At 39.3% G+C, this 20,000-nt stretch overlaps 1 protein-coding gene across 1 annotated transcript in view; it reads left to right on the top strand.

The window, feature by feature from the left end:
- Positions 1-10,042, top strand: part of LOC125043762 (DNA mismatch repair protein Msh6-like) — a 12,689-nt gene extending 2,647 nt beyond the window's left edge. The window contains 23 exon segments of the mRNA XM_047640034.1: positions 15-199; positions 593-745; positions 916-1,016; positions 1,131-1,283; positions 1,545-1,709; positions 1,894-2,028; positions 2,225-2,360; positions 2,653-2,792; positions 2,968-3,111; positions 3,399-3,609; positions 3,818-4,029; positions 4,181-4,293; positions 5,353-5,508; positions 6,943-7,097; positions 7,237-7,340; positions 7,543-7,698; positions 7,885-8,111; positions 8,233-8,248; positions 8,250-8,360; positions 8,473-8,673; positions 8,904-9,081; positions 9,181-9,332; positions 9,649-10,042. Coding sequence (XP_047495990.1) covers positions 15-199; positions 593-745; positions 916-1,016; positions 1,131-1,283; positions 1,545-1,709; positions 1,894-2,028; positions 2,225-2,360; positions 2,653-2,792; positions 2,968-3,111; positions 3,399-3,609; positions 3,818-4,029; positions 4,181-4,293; positions 5,353-5,508; positions 6,943-7,097; positions 7,237-7,340; positions 7,543-7,698; positions 7,885-8,111; positions 8,233-8,248; positions 8,250-8,360; positions 8,473-8,673; positions 8,904-9,081; positions 9,181-9,332; positions 9,649-9,930 — 3,586 coding nt within the window. The 3' untranslated portion in view covers positions 9,931-10,042.
- The last annotated feature ends 9,958 nt before the right edge of the window (positions 10,043-20,000 follow it).

Genomic DNA, 20,000 nt, shown 5'->3' with positions numbered 1-20,000 from the left:
TCCAATTCCTTCAGGTTTCTGAAACCCTATTGTCCACCTGGAGAAAATGGTATTCCCACCTACAAGGATCCCAAGTGGATCAGAGCCATTGGGGAAGCAGATAGTGCCAAGGAACTCCCTGTGGAGGACCGCAATCTTCTGATTGTGGAAATGGTGCCATCTGATGAGGAGGATGAGGCAATGGAAACGGATGAGGATGGTAGGTTGTTGGTTGTATTGATTTATTTACTTCTTTAATGTAACAAAGTTATCTTTTTAATAATTTGAGTTCTCTTATTTTTAGGAAGTGAGTGGATATACTGTAAATGTGTTTGGCTGTACTGTCATGTGTACTAATCAGGTTTTTTTATGATGAAAATCAAATTTTTATTTGCATGGAATGTAGTTGTCATATGTTTGAATATTGGCTATATAAAAAAATTTGTTATCCTTGGGCAATGCAAAATCCTGTTACAACATTTTTGCAAAATATTGAAATAGATTCTTTCAACAAGCTGCTGTTAAGATTTACTTCTGGCAGAAGCATAAAAAATGCTATTTTGAAAGTCCTTTACGATGAACAAATGCTTCATAAGGAATGTGTTTGAAACAGATAGTGACAAGAGCAAGGAGAATGTTGATGCCAATATTAGTGGGAGGAAAGGCAGCAGAAAGAATAGCAAGGAATCACATGAAGAACCAAAACAGAAAAGGAGGAGAATTATTTTACATTCTGATAGTGAATCTGAAGATGATTATAAGCCAGGTGAGTTTGAGTCATTGCAATGTTTAATCTCTTGCTCTGAACTGTGTAATTTATACAAAAGTTTTTTGTCTTAATGTTTAAAGTTTTCACTAGCAAGGGAATTCTTTGAGTTAATTTTTGAAAGTATTAGCATCAATAAATGTCTTACCTAGATTTATATTTTTCATCAGGAAAGGATGATGAAAGTGGAGATGGTTCAGCCAGCTCTGGTGTGGATGAAGATAATGTATCAGAACCTGAGACTGAGTCTGAGATTGATTCTCCTGTAAAGGTAAATAAGGTTTAATTTTACAAATTATTAAATTCATAGTAATGAATATATTATGGAGTGCAGTTTCAGTGCGTTATGATAAAAGATCCTTATTATCATTCATTTATATTTTAGGCACCAAGTAATAAACGAAAAAGACCGGCACCTGGAGGGCGTAACCTGAATTCATCTTTGGCTTCATCACCTTCAGTACCCAAGACACCAAGCAGCACACCCAAAATTTCTCAAGGAACAAAATCAAAATTATCACTCTTTGCTGCAAAAGAGGTATTGTTGAATTTCCCCCTGGTGGATTCCTTCTTGTAACTTACCTGTTATTCTCAATTCCTTTTCTCTCTTTTTTTTTTTCTTTTTTTTTTTCTTTTCCTTCTTTTCTTTCATTCCTGCTTTGACTTTTTTTTTTCTCTCTCTCTTTCTCTTATTTTCTTTTCTCTTCTTCACTTGGATTCTCTTTCAGCATAATTGATGTGGCACTTGATTTTAAAATAACTGTTTATGTGTTTACAACAATATCATCTCTTTTCATAGACTCCAGCTAAGGCAGAGGATACTACAGATAATTATGACTACATGAATTACCCATGGCTGAAACCAGAAGGTATAAGAGATCGTGATAGGCGTCGGCCAGATCACCCAGACTATAATCCAAGAACTCTGTGTGTCCCTGAAGATTTCCTGAACCAGCAGACTCCAGTAAGTAGTCCTGTTATTTGTGCTGCAAGATGCATTATTTTGTATACACGGTATTAAAAGATTAGTTGTGATATTGAAGCTTTGTAATCGATTCATACAGTTCAAAAGTTTCCTACTTTAAGGAAAGTATGTTCTTGCTTGAAATATATCAGATACTGTCATAAATCTGTCTTTCCTGCTTCAGGGTCTGAGGCAGTGGTGGGATCTCAAATCTCGTCATTATGATACAGTACTGTTCTTCAAGATGGGTAAATTTTATGAGCTGTTTCATATGGATGCTATGATTGGAGTCCAAGAACTTGGCCTACTTATGATGAAGGTAAGGAAGATGTGTAAAAAATATCACAGGGAAATAAGAAGAATGAGAAAAACTTGTTTTAGTTTGATTGTAAAAAATACTGAGGTATAGGATGACATTTGCATGAATATCAATTTTCGTATATTCAGTGTTTATTTATTATTATTATTATTATTATTATTATTATTATTATTAATTTTATTGTTTTATCTCCAAGGGTGAAAAGGCACATTCAGGTTTTCCCGAAATTGCTTATGGAAGATATTCATCCACTTTGATTGAGAAAGGTTACAAAGTTGCACGTATTGAACAAACTGAAACCCCAGAAATGATGGAGAAAAGATGCAAAAATAGTGAGTAGATTTTTTTTTTTTTTTTCTTTCTTTCTTTCTTTCTTTCTTTCTTTCTTTCTTTCTTTCTTTCTTTCATGGTAGATTGAATTTGAAATTTGTGAAAATAATAAGTAAATAAGTAAATTAAATATATCCAGATGCCAGAATTGTTGTTTTTTATAAAAGCATGGTAAAATGTATTCAGGTACATTGAAAAACTTCAAATTGAATATTATTTTTAATTACACTTGTATTGCAGGTTATTTTGTAATTTTACAATATACCACTCCTAATCTTGTACTATATTTCACAGTGGGTCGTCCAACAAAGTTTGACCGTGTTGTTAGACGTGAAGTATGCCAGATTAGTACCAGAGGAACTCGAGTTTACAGTGTTTTGGATGGAGAAGCCTCAGAATCCTCAACAAATTATCTTCTGGCTATTTCAGAGAAGGTTATTTATTTTACTTGCATCATAAATTTGTACCAAAATGTTTTGAAAACTTTGGGCATCAGTAAGTTAGTGTGTGGATGAAAGAGTGTAACACTTGTTTCAAATAGAATTTAAATATGTTATATCTTAGGCTGGAAGATTTTGTTAGGCTTTAATCTTTCTTTTTTATGTACAGACAAAAGCTGGGGCTGGTGATGTTCGTGAGTTTGGTGTAGCCTTCATTGACACCAGCATTGGAATCTTCCACATTGGCCAGTTTTCAGATGACCGCCATGATTCACGGTTAAGCACCCTGATGGCACACTATCCACCAGCCCAGGTAAGTGAGCAAGAATTGATGGTTTTATTTCTGTAGACTATTTCCTCATATACTAACACATACTCTCTCATTTTTGTTTACTCATATATGATTGCTCATGAATGAGGAATAATGTTCACAAATGTATATTTCATTTTGAGTATAGTACCGATATAATTGTTGAAATTCTAGAGCATAGTATCTTGCTGTGATCTTTCATTATTATTCATATTTTTTTTACTGGACTCTGGCCTTTGCATGTTTAATGTATGTACATATTCCCATGTCTAATAAGTTTTATTATCCAGATTCTCTATGAACGAGGACGACTATCACAGAAGACACAAAAACTTGTTACAATGTCGGTGCCAGCCAATTTGCGGGAGGCCCTGGTGCCTGAGAAAGAATTTTGGACAGCTAGCAAAACACTTACTTTCTTAGCTGATGGCACATATTTCAAGGATGAGGAGGGAGGATCTTTGCAGTGGCCTAAAGAGATTAAGAAAATGTTAGACAAGAGTAAGTTTTCTTTTATTGCTTTTCTTTCAGACAAATAACTAGCATGTTTAATATGAATAACTGTCACATTACACTATTAATTAATATGTTGTTATACTTGGAACTAAATGCTGAGAGTGTATCTGTATCTGATTTGAAATGCTCTTGTTGTATGATCTGTTAGAGTTCTATATCTCTCTTTTATTAATAATCCCTTTCTTTTGAAAAGGTGATACCCTTGGGAAAACTCCATCTCCAGAATGGGAACTTGGGTTGTCTGCCTTAGGTGCTCTTGTTTGGTACTTGATGGACTGTCGCTTAGAGGAGCAGTTGCTTACTAGGAAAAGGTTTGAAACCTACAGTCCCCTAGATGAAGCAGTATCAACCAGACAAGGGAAGAAAGAATCAGTTCCTGCTTTTATTAGTGGGAGGCACCACATGGTAAGTTGATGTTTATTACTGGTTCACAGAAAACATTGTTTGATATTTAATATTTCTTGAGCTGTTATTTTTAGCAGTCTTTAGTTCATTCAGTCAGAGTAAAGTAATTATTACCAGTTCCTTATTATGGTTATTTTTATGATTTATAAAGGTCCTGGATGGCACAACCCTGAGTAACTTGGAAGTGTTTGAGAATAACAGTGGTGGCTTTGAAGGAACCCTCATTGACAGACTTGACAGATGCTCCACACCATTTGGTAAAAGGTATGATCAGAATATATTCCATTAATTTTGCAGCAATGCTTTATTTTAATCCAATGTTGGTGGGTAATCACACTGTCTACTTTTGTTTCCTTTCATAAATTTTGTTGCACATAGATGGTTGCACAAGTGCTTTACCACCAAGGAGCCAATTGGTGTATATGAAATCCCCTGATTTCTCCTTTCCTTGAGCTTTTTGGGAAAATATTTTTTTCTAGTGCTATCTATATAAATATTATTATTAATATTGACATTATGATTATGAGATATACTAATAATAATGAAAAAAAAATAAATAAAAAATAAATTAAAAGGAGAAACAGGTGTAATAGGTAAGACTAGTAATTGACTCATTGGTGATTAAGCACTTGTGGAGCCGTGCGTGCGTGCGTGCGTGCGTGTGTGTGTGTAAAGACAATCAAAAAGACATGGCCTGTATTCTTGTCATTCCAGCAACATTGGGTTGAAAAGCTTATTGTTCAGAACTATCATAGTAATGTGCTCGTATGCTGGTAAGACTAATTACTTTACTAAGCAGACATGGGTCAACTTCAACATCATTAATTAAAGCCAGAGTTTCTTTCTGTCTGTGTATCTTTTTCTAGCTTATTGATTCCTAAACAACTATTCACAACAATGATTGGCCTAGACTGTATGTACACAAAGTCATATATGCCACAATCTTGGTAGGCCTGTCAAAAACTGGAGGAATTTTCCTGCAACTTTTTGTTTATGAATGAAGAGTAAAGTGTCCACTAATATATCTGGTATTGTTAGGCAAGTTTCTCTGAGGCACATCGATGATATCACCCTTCACACACTCACTCAGTCTGTAGACCCACTCCTACCTGAGCCAATCACAATCATGTATTTTTTATCTTACTGTGAATGAAATATAGTGAGTATGAAGTTGGAATATGGCAATAAAATATACATGTTTGGTGCATTAAATATAACTCGTGAAACCTAAGAAATCATACCTTTTTTTTTTTTTTTCTGAATCAGTAATATTAAGAAATAGAAAAGTTTTGCATTGAGATTATTGGAATCATTTCTTTACAGATTACTACGCAGCTGGTTGTGTGCCCCTTTGTGTAGTCCCTCTAGCATAAATAGTCGTCTTGATGCCATTGAAGACTTGCGAAATAACCCAGAAGTTTTAGAAGAAGTAACACCACAGTTAAAGGGCTTGCCTGATCTGGAGAGAATTTTATCCAAGTAAGTATAATTGTAGTAGCTTTGCACAAGTTAAGATGAGCAAATACACAAATATACAGAGTTGAAATAAAACACACCCATTATTAGAAAGGAACAATAAATCTCAACCCATTGGCACGATTACAGGCTGTTTCCGCTGTAATTTTAGTTTATTAATTGTGTTTATACAAAGATGGCTCCACAAGTGCTTAGTCACCAAGGAGTCAATTACTTGTTGTATGTATCTCATCTGTTTACAATTTTCCTTGATTTCTGGTTTCTTTTCTTTCTTCTTCTTCTTCTTCTTCTTCTTCTTCTTCTTCTTCTTCTTCTTCTTCTTCTTCTTCCCTCTCTCTCTCTCTCTCTCTCTCTCTCTCTCTCTCTCTCTCTCTCTCTCTCTCTCTTTCATAACATTACAGTAATCACAATATTAGTAACAATAATAACCATATCACTAGTAACTTTGAGTGTAGTTTATTCATTTTCATTACACATAGATGGCTCCATAAGTATCAAGTCCCCAGTGAGCCGATTACAAAGACTACCTGCCTTACCTATTGACCCATTTCCTTGATTTTTGGAAATATTTTTTTGTATCTTATATTGTTAGTGATGTCATTAACACTATAATAATTATATAATGTTCATAATAATGATAACACCATTGATATTAATATCATCAGTAAAAAAAAATACTTAAAAAGTGAAATCAGGTGAGGTCACAAGGACTACTAATTGATTCCTTTGGAGGTAAACACTTGCGGAGCCATCTATATGCAGAGAGACTTCAAAAAACAACACTGCAGTGAAGATATATATATGTGCAGAGACATTTCACAAAACAATACTACAGTGAACACAACATTTTCACAGCAACAGTTTGTAAATGACCTTAGAAAAAAAAAGAACATTTTGCTGCAATTTCAAGGAATGGTGGAATCAGGCCTGGTCACTTAAGGTCTACTAATTGACTCCATGGTGGCTGAGCAATTTGGGTGCAACAAAATTCACAAAAGACAACAGTGGATAATAGATAACCCTGCAGCCATTGGTACTATCATACCAATTTGTGGTCCTTTCCTTAGTGCACTCATTTCACAGGATTAAGTATCTTGCTGTCTGTTGTTATTTTTATCTTGGTAAATCATAGTAGATTATTGACTTTGATGCATTTGCTTTTCAAGAAACAGGTTAAGTAATTGAGTAGATTCAGGAGACCAATGACTAAATTTAGACATTATTTAAACCCTTAAAGTGATTGAATGATAGATTCCTCTAAATGTATTTTGGCCATGTCATCTGGGTGTTGGATTAATTTTTTACTATGGATATAGAATTTTGTGCAAAGAAGTTTGAAGATTAGGTACTTTCCCATTTATCTTCATTGACTTCAATGCTATTATAGTTGTAGTTATACAGACATTCTGTTTATATATGAGGATATTTGCATTCCAGAATACACTCCCAAGGTCTGAAACGTAGCAAGAATCATCCAGATAGCCGGGCAATTTTCTTTGAAGACGAAAAGTACAACAAGAGAAAGGTGGAAGACTTCCTTGCTGCTCTTAATGGATTTAAAGCAACTGTACAAATCATGAAGACTTTTAAAGGTAGGATGTCGAATAAAGTTTTATTCTTATTCTCACTCATGTTTCTCTTTGTTTCTTCAATTGCCTGCAAGTGTGAAGTGTCTTGTAGTATCTTCAATGGTGTGAAGTAATATCTTAGTATCTTTCAAATGTAAAACAGGGATTGCCAGCTCTCTGCAGTCAGACCTACTGAAGAAATGTGTCAGTAATACGAAAGATGGTGGAAAGTTCCCAGTGCTCAAAGAAGCTTTGGATTTCTTTGAAGTAAGTGCATATTTACATTATGGCAGTTAATGTAAGAAGCTTGTATATTTAAGAAAGAGTATTATTCAAAGATGTATGTTTTCGTTATATATTATGTACTTATATTTTGACTTTGAAAACATATTACTAGCACTTTTAATGCATTTTTTAATTAAGGTATGTGACATTATATGATTTCTTTTCCTTCTTTTTTTTTTTCCAGAATGCATTTGATCATCATGAAGCCAAACGGGAAGGAAAGATTATCCCAAGCAAAGGTGTGGATAAAGAATTTGATGAAGCAGCAGAACAGATAGCGGAAACTAAAGCTAGTTTAGCAGACTATCTCAAACAACAGTGTAAATATTTTGGTGCAAAGGTATAGCAACACATTTATTTCTCTATTCTTCAAAGTTCACTTAAATCATTTATTGTATATGAATGTGAAAATTAAATATATGTTATAGTCTTTGTTTTATATATATATATATATATATATATATATATATATATATATATATATGTATGTCTGTATTTACTTGTGTTTTTTTTTTTTTTTTTTAAGGTTGTTTATTGGGGCAATGACAAAAAGAGATACCAGCTTGAAGTCCCAGATCATGCTTGTAAGAAAGCTGGCAATGAATATGAACTAGTGAGTCAGAAGAAAGGATTCAAGCGATTCTGGACTCCCAAGACGAAAGACTTGCTTGCAGACATGATCTCAGGTGAAGAACACCATAGAACAGCATTGAAGGATATTGCACGCAGAATCTTCGAGCAGTTTGATAACCAGTAAGTGGTTGCATCTGCAGCTAGTATCTCCCTCTCTTTTTATTTGTGAATGCCAAAGCTGAACATAATTAGAAATTTATGTATAAAGTTTTGTGATAACAGTTGTAATTTTATTTTGCAGTCATGAGAAATGGGAAGGCAGTGGTCCAGTGTATATCAGTTCTGGATGTACTCATTTCTCTCACTCGATATTCTCAAGAGATCAATAGTGTCAGGCCAGCCATTTCTATACCCAATGAAGAACTAAAAGTGTGTATTCATGCATTCTTTTCTACATGTACCTCAAATGATGAATATTAATTATAAATGTACTTTTTCATAAGATATCAAACACTAATGAAATTTTAAAAATTATTTTCAGCCATTCATTGAGATTCGAGATGGTCTTCACCCTTGTGTTGTAACTACCTTCAGTGGAGATGAATTTATTCCTAATGATGTGGTACTTGGTGGAAACAGTGAAGACGCTCACTCCCCATTAGTCCTGGTAACAGGTCCTAACATGGGTGGTAAATCAACACTCATGAGACAGACTGCCCTCATATGCATCCTTGCTCAATTGGTAGGTTCTTCATAAAGATTACTGATTCTTTTCTTTTCATTTCTTTTTCATACTATTCTTTCCCCTCCTCCATTGTGGATCCCTTCCCAATCATCTTTCCTGAAAATATGATACTTTTAATTATAAGGTAATTGTCTTGTATTATCATATTATATATGAGTATGGGATTAGGTGTTTAAAGATATATGTATAATAAGTGGAATTATTTAATTTGTTTCTTCAATTGACAGGGTTCATTTGTGCCAGCAAGTTCCTGCCAGTTAACCCCTGTTGACCGAGTATTTACAAGACTTGGTGCCTCAGATAGAATCATGATGGGAGAATCCACATTCTTTGTTGAACTTGCTGAAACGTCCTCCATTATTCAGCATTCTACAAATCACTCACTGGTTTTGGTGGATGAGCTTGGTTAGTAAAGTTTGAATTTGATTTGTAAGGAATTGTTACTATAAGCAAATATAAAGAACATTAATAAATCAAATTAAAAATCGCATAATTTTTTTTCAGGTCGAGGTACAGCAACATATGATGGAACAGCCATTGCTTCAGCAGTTGTAGAAGCTCTTGTGAAGTTAAAATGTCGTACACTCTTCTCAACTCACTATCATTCTTTAGTTGATGACTTTGCTGATGTGAAGAATGTCTCATTAGGGCATATGGTAAGACTTACTAAGCCTCCCCCCCCCCCCTGTATATATATTTGATGTCCAGAAATCCAAGGCCATTCTTCTAGAGGCCTCTTAGATCTCAGGATGAACACCCAAGAACCATTGTTTTAAATTGCTATATTGAAAATATTTTGAACATACACTCATGTACAGTTTGTGTGTACTTGCATTCGCATACATGTACAGAGATACTCATTGTGTTTGCATTTCTTCTCTCCCTGACTCTTGTTTCTCAGATTTTACTCAATGAGTCACTCACTCACTCTCTTTTAATTAACAAGTCATAGTAATTGTATTTTATTTTCAGGCTTGTATGGTTGAAGGAGAGAATGAAGAAGATCCCTCTCAGGAAACGATAACTTTCCTGTACAAGTTTACAGGAGGTGCATGTCCTAAGTCCTATGGATTTAATGCAGCCCGACTTGCTGATCTGCCAGAGGAAGTTATTCGACGTGGAAGTCAGAAGGCTCGGGAACTCGAGAAGAATAACATTAAGAAACGAACATTTACAGAAGTATTTAGGGGAGAGGGTACAGGAAAACTTAATCTTAAGCATTCCATAAAGAAAATAATTGACATTGCTGCCTGAAACTTACAAACAATGAATTAATAAGGATTTTACATCCAGATATCTTGGTGTGTCCATTGGTATTAATATGTATGCCTTTCAAATAGGAAAGAAAAATAAATAATTACATTTACTTGATCTTCAGTGTATATTCCCAGTGATGTAAGGATTTCTTTTTTTTCTTCTTCTTTCTTTCTTTCTTTCTTTCTTTTTTTTTTTTTTTTTTTTTTTTTTTTTTTTTTTTTTTTTTTTTTTTTTGCTAGATGTACTTCATAACTAATTAGTAGCAAGATCAATCAAGAATGATAGTTTATCACTGAAATTACAGATAGAAATGAAATTTTGTGATTAGCACTTAAGTTTTTTCCTAAATGTATTAGCTGTTTACATTAATGAATTAGTACACTTTACAATCATATATGTACATCCAATATTCATACCTGATATACTGGGAAGTTAAAACTGTTTGTTGATGTTACATATCAGTATTATTGTGCCATTTATTTTTTGTTATATTAAAAAAAAATTGTTTATCTGTAATAATTTCTTCAATTTTCAAATAAAGATGTGTAATTGCATCACTTGATAGGAAGATAAAAGAATGAAAAGAATTATATTTTATTGGCTCTCCTCCCCCTCAATCCCTTGCCTGTCGTCGTGGGGGCTTAGGAGACAGACTGAGGCCCAATGCAGGGGATCTCCCCTACCTTAGGCCTCAGCTCTTGACTTCTCTAATTTTCCTTTTCTTCATCCCTATTCATTTTCCTAACTTCCCCAACCATCCCCCTGTCCAATTCCTAAGGTATGAGAACCATGTTGAGAGGATGAAATGTTGACTTTATGCCAGTCATGAATGACCTGAGGGAGCCAAGGGCAAGGTATTCCCTGGGTTAATTGTCTAGCCCTTACCCCTCAAGGGAACCCTGAGAGTTGGACCTTTTAACTTCCCCACATATTTCAGTCTTACCATGGCCAGTAATGAATATTTTGTACCCTTATTAGGACCCTGAGGGGTAGACTTTTTCTCCCCAACATACTCTAGGCTTACCATGGCCAGTAATGAAGACTTTATACCCTTATTAGGGGCAATGAAGCTTGCCCCTTCATCAAGTAGTCCCACTGATTCAAATTCTGATTCCCCAACCCCAGACTCTCCTTTGACCTTGACTCTGAACATAGTTACTACTACCCCCTCCTCATGCCTACTATCACATCATCCACCCAGGTCAACACTCAAATGTCGGGAGACATTCCTACTCTCCCAACATTCTCATCATCATCCCCTCTACCCCCACCACTTTCATCAACTACCCCATCCTCCCTTATAACTACTCTACAACCTTATTGTCCACCTCTCCGCAATACTTCCTCTCTCAACACTACTCCCTCTTCCACACGTCCCCGTCTTTCTACTACCCCGCCTCTATAAACATCTTGTATACTCTATTTAGCCCAGCCAAATGTGACCGATTTTTTTGTCCTTACAGTTCCATACACATTTCTCTTCCAGCAATGTCTAAAAACAAATAGGTAAAGTTTCCTTCTCCTCAGGAATTAATTAATAAATACATCTATTCATAGGAATATGTCTCGTCTATATTTACCCATCAGAAAACAGATGTTATACCTCCCTTTCAGTCTACTTCTCCCCTTCCCACCCTACTGACTTTGTTGCCTTTGAAACTCTAATTTCCCAACTCCATTTTCCCTCAGTTGATTTTAATTGCTGTCACACTCTTTGGGACAATTCCACCACTACCTCCCGTGGCAGATCCCTAGAATGCTTCCTCTCCACAACTGACATTATTCCTAATTCAGATCGTCCCACACTTTGACATGCATGCCTTGGCCTCTTTGCTCCCCTTCTCTCCATTTAGACTTCCATTGGTCAGTTCTAGATCACTTTCCAGTCCTCCTTTCTCCTACTGCACACGTCCCACTTCCTAATCCCCCACGCAGGGGCTTTGATAGAGTCGACAGGCGTACTTGCACTTTACACTCTACTATTCCTACACCTCCATCCCCCTTTTCATCCATTTCAGATCTGCTACACACAGTTACAGTCCTAAGAGCTGCCTTTACAGCCATTTCCTGATCGTCAAGACCTTATACCTCGTAAGTGTGTTCCATGGGGGAATTCCGTTAGCACCAAAGCTCTTCGCTTAAAATACGCAGCCTGGAACAGTTATCTCTACAGTCGTGGCACCCTTAATCAGTTATCAGCCTCTATCTCCTTTATAAGAAGAGAATCCGCCTTCACTCGTTTTACAATACGGAGCAGTAAAACAACTAGCTGGCCAATTTTTTTTTTTTTTTTTTTTTTTTTTTTTTTTTTTTTTTTTTTCTTTCTTTCTTCTTCTTCTTCTTCTTCTTCTTCCTCCTCCATCACTTACATCATCTATATCTACCTCGCCCCAACCCCAACCTTATTGCCCACCTCCTCATAACATTACCCCCCCTCAACACTACTCCCTCCTCCACACGTCCCCGCACTTCTACTACCCCCACCTCTACAAGAATCCTAAATACTCTATTTAGCTCAGCCAAATGGGACCGATTTTTCGTGATCCCTCCCTCAGCTCCCTACTCTAAAAACACCCTCCTCTTCCAACAATGCCTCCAAAAAGAAGTAGGCAAAGTCTCTCTCCGTAGCCGACCCGACCACTCCCGTCTCGTCACAGTAACAACTGAAAACCAAGCTATAGCATTAACAAAACTAACTGATCTATGTGGTAATCCCATCCCTACAGAACCTCATCCAACCCTCAATACTTGCACCGGAACTGTCTCTATCCCCAACAGATTGCCCAATCTACGACAAAGAATGGTCAGATTGTGGAGAGGACGTACTCGCTTGTCTCACAGACTATGATGCAACATGTACAATGCTACTCCATTCCTCCCAGAGGAAATCGTAAGAAATCTATTAACATTACCAAAATTACTTTCCGTAGACATGACCTTCCCTTTAATGTTTACATAGGTGGGGGGAATCCCTACCTGTCCGACCATATCAACCTCCTCGTCAGTGCCAAAAATTTTGGCGTTTAGGACACCCAGCCAAACACTGTCATTCCACAGCCAGATGCCCTTGTTAATCCCTTCCTTAGCCCTTTTACTCAAATTATCTACCCTTACCCCTCTTTGCCCCTTTTCATTCCCATACTATCCTGAACTGTTGGATGGATTAAACAGTATTCAAACGGTTTGTAGAGGTGGTAGTAGCAAAAAGATGGGGACGTGTGGTAGAGAAAGTAGTGTTGAGAGATGTAGTACTATGGAGAGGTGGACAATGAGGCTGCAGAGTAGTAATAAGGGAGGAAGAGGTAGTAGATGAATGGTTGATTGTTAATTGTTAAAATAAATAAATGTGCTAGACATCAAGGTCATATAGCGCTATGGTAAAGTATAATATCGAAAAGGGTTACGGATGCGTTAATGATTAGAGTAAAGTTAGAGGTTAAACAGTACTAGAGGGTAGTATGATAATGAAAGGGTAGAGAGGGTGTGCTGATGGAGTATAGTATAAGGGGAAGGCACAAAAGGGTAGGACAGTTAAATCAAATGGAAGATATTTATGCATATGAGGAAGGAGAATAAGTTGTCTAAGAAAGGGGTAGTAGATTCTGAGAGGAGTCCAGTAGGTTGGGGGGCTGTGGAAGTGAGAATATGTGAGGAAAAGCATAGGTACGGGTTGCTGTAAAGCGAGGCAGGATAGCATGATGTGTGGGACTGATAGGGGAACTTTTCATGGGGAGCATAGAGGTGGATCAGATTGTGACATGAGATAGGAATGTGTGAGGCGAGTGTGTCCAATGCGTAAGCGGGCAAGAACAGTTCCCCAGCATCTATTCTCATAGAATGGTATTGATCAAGGGGAGATGGAAGGTTTTATGTTATGTAGTTTATTAGTGGCAAGGCTAGACGAGAAAAACTGCCAGCGGTTGAGGAGGAAGGTATTGAAGTGAGAGTAGTTGTCAGAGGATTGGTATATGTGAAAATCTGATAGTTTTGCGTTGTATGTCAAGTGGGAATAGTTGGTCATGGATCTTGAGGACAAGAGGATGGATTGTTTGTAGAGATTGTATATAAGTAATGAGTTTTTGAAGTCGGTGAAAATATAGATAGATTTGGAGCCATCTGTATAAATGTGAGTACTGGGGGAGATGGTTGAGAAAATGAGTGAGGACAGAAGGGGACTGTGATTTGGTGTATCAGGGAAAATAGAGGAGCAGATACGAGAAGACGGTATAACCTAAGATGGGTATTTACGGGCAGCAAAAGGTAGGGATCGGAGGTGAGAACAGGGTGAATCGGAGAGAAGTGTATCCATCAGGCCAGAGGAAGGAGTAGGTAGGCGTGGAGAGGAGGTAAAGGTAGGAGGAATGGAAATTAATGAAAACGTGCATCGCACCGTCGAGAGAGAAGGGAACGGCCTCGAGAGAGGGAGTGAGTGAGTGAGATTTGCGAAGTCTAGCTTCGCCCGGGCCTTCCTTATATATGGCCCGTTAATGGCTGTCTCAATTGATTCACTGTCACTGAATGTTTACCGTGGTGGCCGGCTTGCCAGCAGGCGCTCCTGCTGCCACAATGTAAACATACGACATAATCTTTTTACAAGCCCAGTGGTTGTGGTGGGTGGTCCCTGTCTCAGAAATTGTTTGCTCACCATCACAAATCATGTACCAGGGTGGCGTTCAGCTCGCCACAATGCATGCATAGTCAATTGTTTCCATAATTTCCCGTGCGCAGTGGTAACCTGGTCTGATTCTATGAAGAATGACTTCAGCACCTTTATTAATGGTTTTAGAGAGTGCCAGTGGCTCATAAGTGGTGTCTGAGTACCATCTGGCCGAGGGGGAGATTCTCGTTTCCTCTCTTTGGAGCTGCATAATAGCAAGTCCGGCGGCGTTGGACCTGTGCCTCAAGATTTTTCGACTTGGTTTAATGATCATGGGATATAGGGCATACCCCTACCACTGTCAGCTAGTATGTTAGCTTGTTCATTCCCTCTGATGCCTGTGTGGCTAGGGACCCAGTTTAGGATTATTCCTCTACCCTGAGCAAGAATCCTCTGCACTATGGTAAGCACGGTGTTCAGGAGGTTGTTTTTGGGCATGTTGTGCTTTAGACAGTCAATGGCTGCCCTGGAATCTGTATGTATGACCACGTGTCCTTCCCTCAGGGATGCGTGGGCAGGGGCTCTCATGATTGCTACAGACTCTGCCTGTAGTGAGGAGGCGTTATATGTTACCCTAATGGATTTCGTGTCATCCCTTGCTGTAAATCCGGCACCTGCAATGTGGATTACAGGATCAACTGATCCATCCGTGAAGTAGGTTCTACTAGCCGGAGAAGTGATGGCTGCAATGACCCTCTGAGCTTCAGCCTTTAGACTAGGTATGGGGTATTGCTTCTTTCTCCTTGATAAGTTCATGACAGAAAACTCGATCAAGGTTTTCGCCACGGTGGGGCTTCAATAAAATCAGGGTGGGGAGAGTCCATGCCCCTAGCAAATAGTTGCTCTTTGAGCTGAGAGCGTATCAACACCCTGGGTCTGTGTGACGGCCAGGAGCTTATAATCTTGTTTTAGGCGTCTGAATATTTATTGCCTTATGCTTGTATTCCAGGATGCCTGGATGACCTTTGAAATGAATTGTGCTGCCACTAGATCAGTTCGGGAGTCAAGGGGGAGGTTTGCCTCCATGAGGGGTTTAAGACCTTTGTTCACCTGGGAGCACCCAGAATGATCCTGGGAGCTTCATTTTGAACTGTCTTCAATTTTTCTCTTAGTCTTGGTTTGGTGGCAATCAGGCCGACAGAAGTATAGTCCACAACGGTACAGACGGCATGTGATAGAATGACCCAAGCGTCTCCCAGTCAATGCTCTCATGCAGATAGTCTTGCTTTGGTTCGGTCAACCAGGTACTGGACCTTCTTTTGGAAGGAGAGGGTCTGGTCAATCCTTATCCCAATAAGACCTGAACTGGGTCCATTCCCTGGACACACAGACTTGTACATTGATCATTGTCTCAGGGCCATGATTTTTTATTTGGCTGCAGAGATCTTTAGTACTGTCCTCAGATGCAAGGTCAGTGCTGGGCTTTTCTCAAGGTGGTCCAATAGAGATGAATGCAAGATCGTCTGCATAGATGATCTTGCACCCCACTGGGAGGTGTATGTTGAGGATACAGGACATTTGGATGTTGAAAAGGGCTGGACAGAGGACCCCACCCTGTGGCATTCCATTTTCCAGTGGTATGTGCTGTGATAGGTGACATTGGAATCTGACTTTGGTTGTTCTGTCCCTGCAATAGTCGCCTATCCAGGCCAAGAGCTTTCTTTTGATTCACTTCTGGATTAGGGTCTCCTGAATAACAAGAGGACTTGCTAGTTCAAAGGCTTTCTCCAGGTCTAGGAAGACTACCACAGATGTGACAGTGCTGATTGTGCTTAAGAGCATGGCTATACTGTGTGTTGTGTTTATGCCCCTTGTGAGCCCATGGAGGTGTCTATGTGGGGATCCCATTTTCCACTGGAGCCGGTTTAGTACCATCCTCTCGTCATCTTGCCCAGACAGCTGATAGAGATGGGGGATCCTTCCTGACTCTTTTAGTTTTGGGATTGGAACTATGTCAGCCCTCTTCTAACTCTGGTGTAGAGTGGAAATTTCCCAGGACTTGATGAGTTGCAGGAATGCAAGCTTTACCTGCCAGTGCTAGGTGGGAGGTGACGGGGTAGGAGATCCCATCAGAGCCCGAGGCTGGGCGAGAACTGTTCTTGTGTTTTTCTTAGTTCCCTCAGTGAAAAGATAACATCCGAGTCATCGGGTTAGGCTGCCCTTTTTCTGATAAGAGCAAGTCAACCTGGTTGTAGGCGTTCTTGGTCTGCTGTCAATTCAGCTGGCGAGAACAAGCAGCGCTGAGCGGCTGGTAGCTCGCTTTGTAAGAGTGGTCTGGTGGCCAAAGAAGACATCATTCCAATCACATTTCCTACCTGACTCTCTTGGCAGTTTCCATGGCATCCCTGCCAACTTCTCTTAGGAAGTATAGATTGTTAGTTTTGTTTTTTTGCCCTCGGAATTGTTTTGTACATGTTCACTCTGTGTTTGACCTCCTTTATCTCGTCATTAAAGTACCAGGCATCTTCAACTCCAGGACCAAAGCCGTTTCAGGTAAGGTCTCACAAACTATACCTAAAACGACTTTGATTTATGACATTGATAAGCTTGGCTTCAAACACATTCAAAACTTCCCTCTGTGTGGGTTCCTTGCATCTAGGAATAGTGGGCCAAGGCATTCAGTTGGCCTTGTCTGTTTTCTATCTAGGATTGTGTTGTGGCATTGGGGCTGGGCCAGCGTCCAAGAGCGTTGTAACAGTGCCATAGTGGTTGTTTGTAACAGTCTTATCTGATTCTCTCCAACTGGGCGGCAGTAGCATGCGTTGGCTCTTGGGTATTGCAAAGGGCGATTTCGGGAAATGTCTCAAGCACAAAGGCTATGTGATAGCCTGCCGCTTCTGATCCCTACAGGGAGCCAGGATGGGGTGGTGTGCATTGACGTCTCCCCCTATGATCACTCGGTCTTGCGCTACAGTAGCACAGACCTGGCTGGTGTCTAAGCTCCTGCAGCCTGACCTGCTCTACACATTGTACAGAGGGAAGCCTGTATGTTCTTGACCTCTGCTGACTTTTCTTGGGCAAGCTCCGACTGTTCTGGCTCCGACTGCACAGATTCAGCCTGTTTTGGTTCTGCCCGTGAGGGCTTCGCCAGGTTTAGAGTTGGGAGGAGAGTCTCGCCCAGAGGTGGGATAGGAGCTGGTTTGGCTGTGTCCAAGACACCAACAGTCTGGATCACTGCCGTCATGGTGACTGTGACTGCCTTCTCCGCCTCTTCACTTGACCCCCCCAAAGCTGTTGCTACTGCAGTGACAGTGACAGGAGAGTCATATTTTCCTCACCAAACTCCAAAGAGGAGTTATTCCTTTGGTTCTCTCTCTGCTCACTGAGAAGCCAAGTAGCACCATCTTGACTCTCCTGTCTTCGGGATTCAGTGATGAGATACACACCACACTTTCCTCCTATCTTTAAACTCCTTCCTTCAGGATAGCTTGATCTCTAGGGATAGTGATCATGCTCTGGTCTCTGGCAACCCGGATTGACATCCGGATTTGTCTCTGCATCTCCGATGCTCTAACCAATTGGTACGCATTGTCAAAGCCTTCAGGTTAGAGGGAACCTTAAACTGTAGAAAACACTTAGAGGGTCCAGACTTTCCCTCATTGTCGGTCTCTGGATTAGGTCCTTTCAGACAGCCCCTTCGGCATGGATTCTGGGCTCCCATCTCGGTCCAGGAAGGCATCCGAGGTAAAGTCAGAGGTCTCCTTATTTTGGGTACAGGCCTGGATAAGCCAGCACGAGAGTCCACCTGTTGGACTGTGATGGATTCTTTGTCCTGTCCATTTTAGCAGCAGGTCTGACAGCCTGTGCTTTTGATTTTTTCTTGGCAATGAACACCACAAATACCATCAGTGACTGCCATGATCGGTACCTTGCAAGGTTCATCACCTCAGTTCGTTTTTTTTTTTTTGTGGGAATTTGTTGCCATGTAAATAGGCAGTTGTTTCACCCTCTCATACCCCTACCCACCACTGGGTCCAACAAGGGGAAGCTGTATATTAGAGCTACAGGGGTGGTGAGAGGGTACTCGCAGCCAATAGCCACTGTGATTGGCACTTACGGGACCTGTATGAGTGTCAACAGCACCACGATAGCTTGACCCTAGCCCCTGAAGGAGACCAGCCGATTGACCTGACCGGACCAGGATCAGGCCACCTATCTTGCTGGAATAAAAGACCAAAGAGGTGTGTTACTAGCTGTAGAGTGTACTTAAACACAGAATCGCTCAACCTCCTGTCTCCACAGCACACAAGGGTACCATGAACGACAAATACGTGAGTAGTTAAGCCTTTCTTTGGAACATTTGATCATCCTTCTTCAGTGAGCCAGCTATCCAGAAGATGGCTCACCTGAGGTCCTGCACCTCTTCAAGGCAGTTCCAGTTGCAGGGCCTCTGGTCGAGAGAGGGAAGGTAGGCCTGATTCACTGTATAGGCTCTCAACCGGAGAGGAACGGAAAGCGCCTAGCGCTAAGTGTAGACCTGAGTGGTGGATAGTATCAAGGTGAGTAAGAAGAGAGGTAGAAGCAGAGGAATAGATATGACAGCCATAATCAAGAGTGGAGAGGATGCTTTGCAGGGTTGCCAAAATGCCAACATTTCTGGCATTGATGTATTTGGACTTTTATCTCAAATATTGCCAAAATCAGCTGGTGTCACTTATTCCCATGTGAAGTTTTAGTACTCACCAATTTATCTTCCTTGTCCCATACAGGTGCCTTTAATCTTTAACCACTACTACCCCAGGACCTTTTTTACATTCACTGTTTACTTCTCTGGTGACTGCTCACCCACCTGCCTTCCTTCTCCTCTCACCTCATCTGTCCTCTTTTATGACTTTCATGGATCATTCTGTTGTAGATAATTTCATATTTATATCTTTTATGTGCTGTAGGAAAAAAAACACAAGCTCACACCCTTCCCATTTTATTGTGCTATAAATCAAAGTCAAAAGAAAATATTTTTGCAGTACCCGATATGAATTAAATCAGGTCCTATAATATGGACTATATAATGTTTAACCCTTTTCACACATACAGAAAATGCTTTAATAAAAAGTCAAAATGGATAGGATATTCAGTTCCCAAATAAATATATTGATGAAATAAAAAATCATATGAAACTTTTTTTTAAATTATTTACATATAGTATTGAAGTATATAATATTCACAATGATGAACATGTGAAATAAGATTTGACTAAAAGATAAATCATAATTTTGATAACAATACAAACTCCAAATATTGGTAATGAATCAACAGATGTTTACTTGACAAATAAAACTCAACTTATTCTCTACAGCACTGGGCAGACAATGTTTTTATAAAATCAAGTCAAAATAAAGTAAGGAAAAGGCAGTCTCCTCAGTACACACCCATCACTTCCAACCAGTACAAAGTTACGACAGGCTTACCA

The sequence above is a fragment of the Penaeus chinensis genome, chromosome 34 (genome assembly GCF_019202785.1).
Source record: "Penaeus chinensis breed Huanghai No. 1 chromosome 34, ASM1920278v2, whole genome shotgun sequence".
Lineage (NCBI taxonomy): Eukaryota > Metazoa > Arthropoda > Malacostraca > Decapoda > Penaeidae > Penaeus > Penaeus chinensis.
Note: the sequence above shows the minus strand (reverse complement) of the source record. Positions and strands in the feature narration are given on the sequence as shown.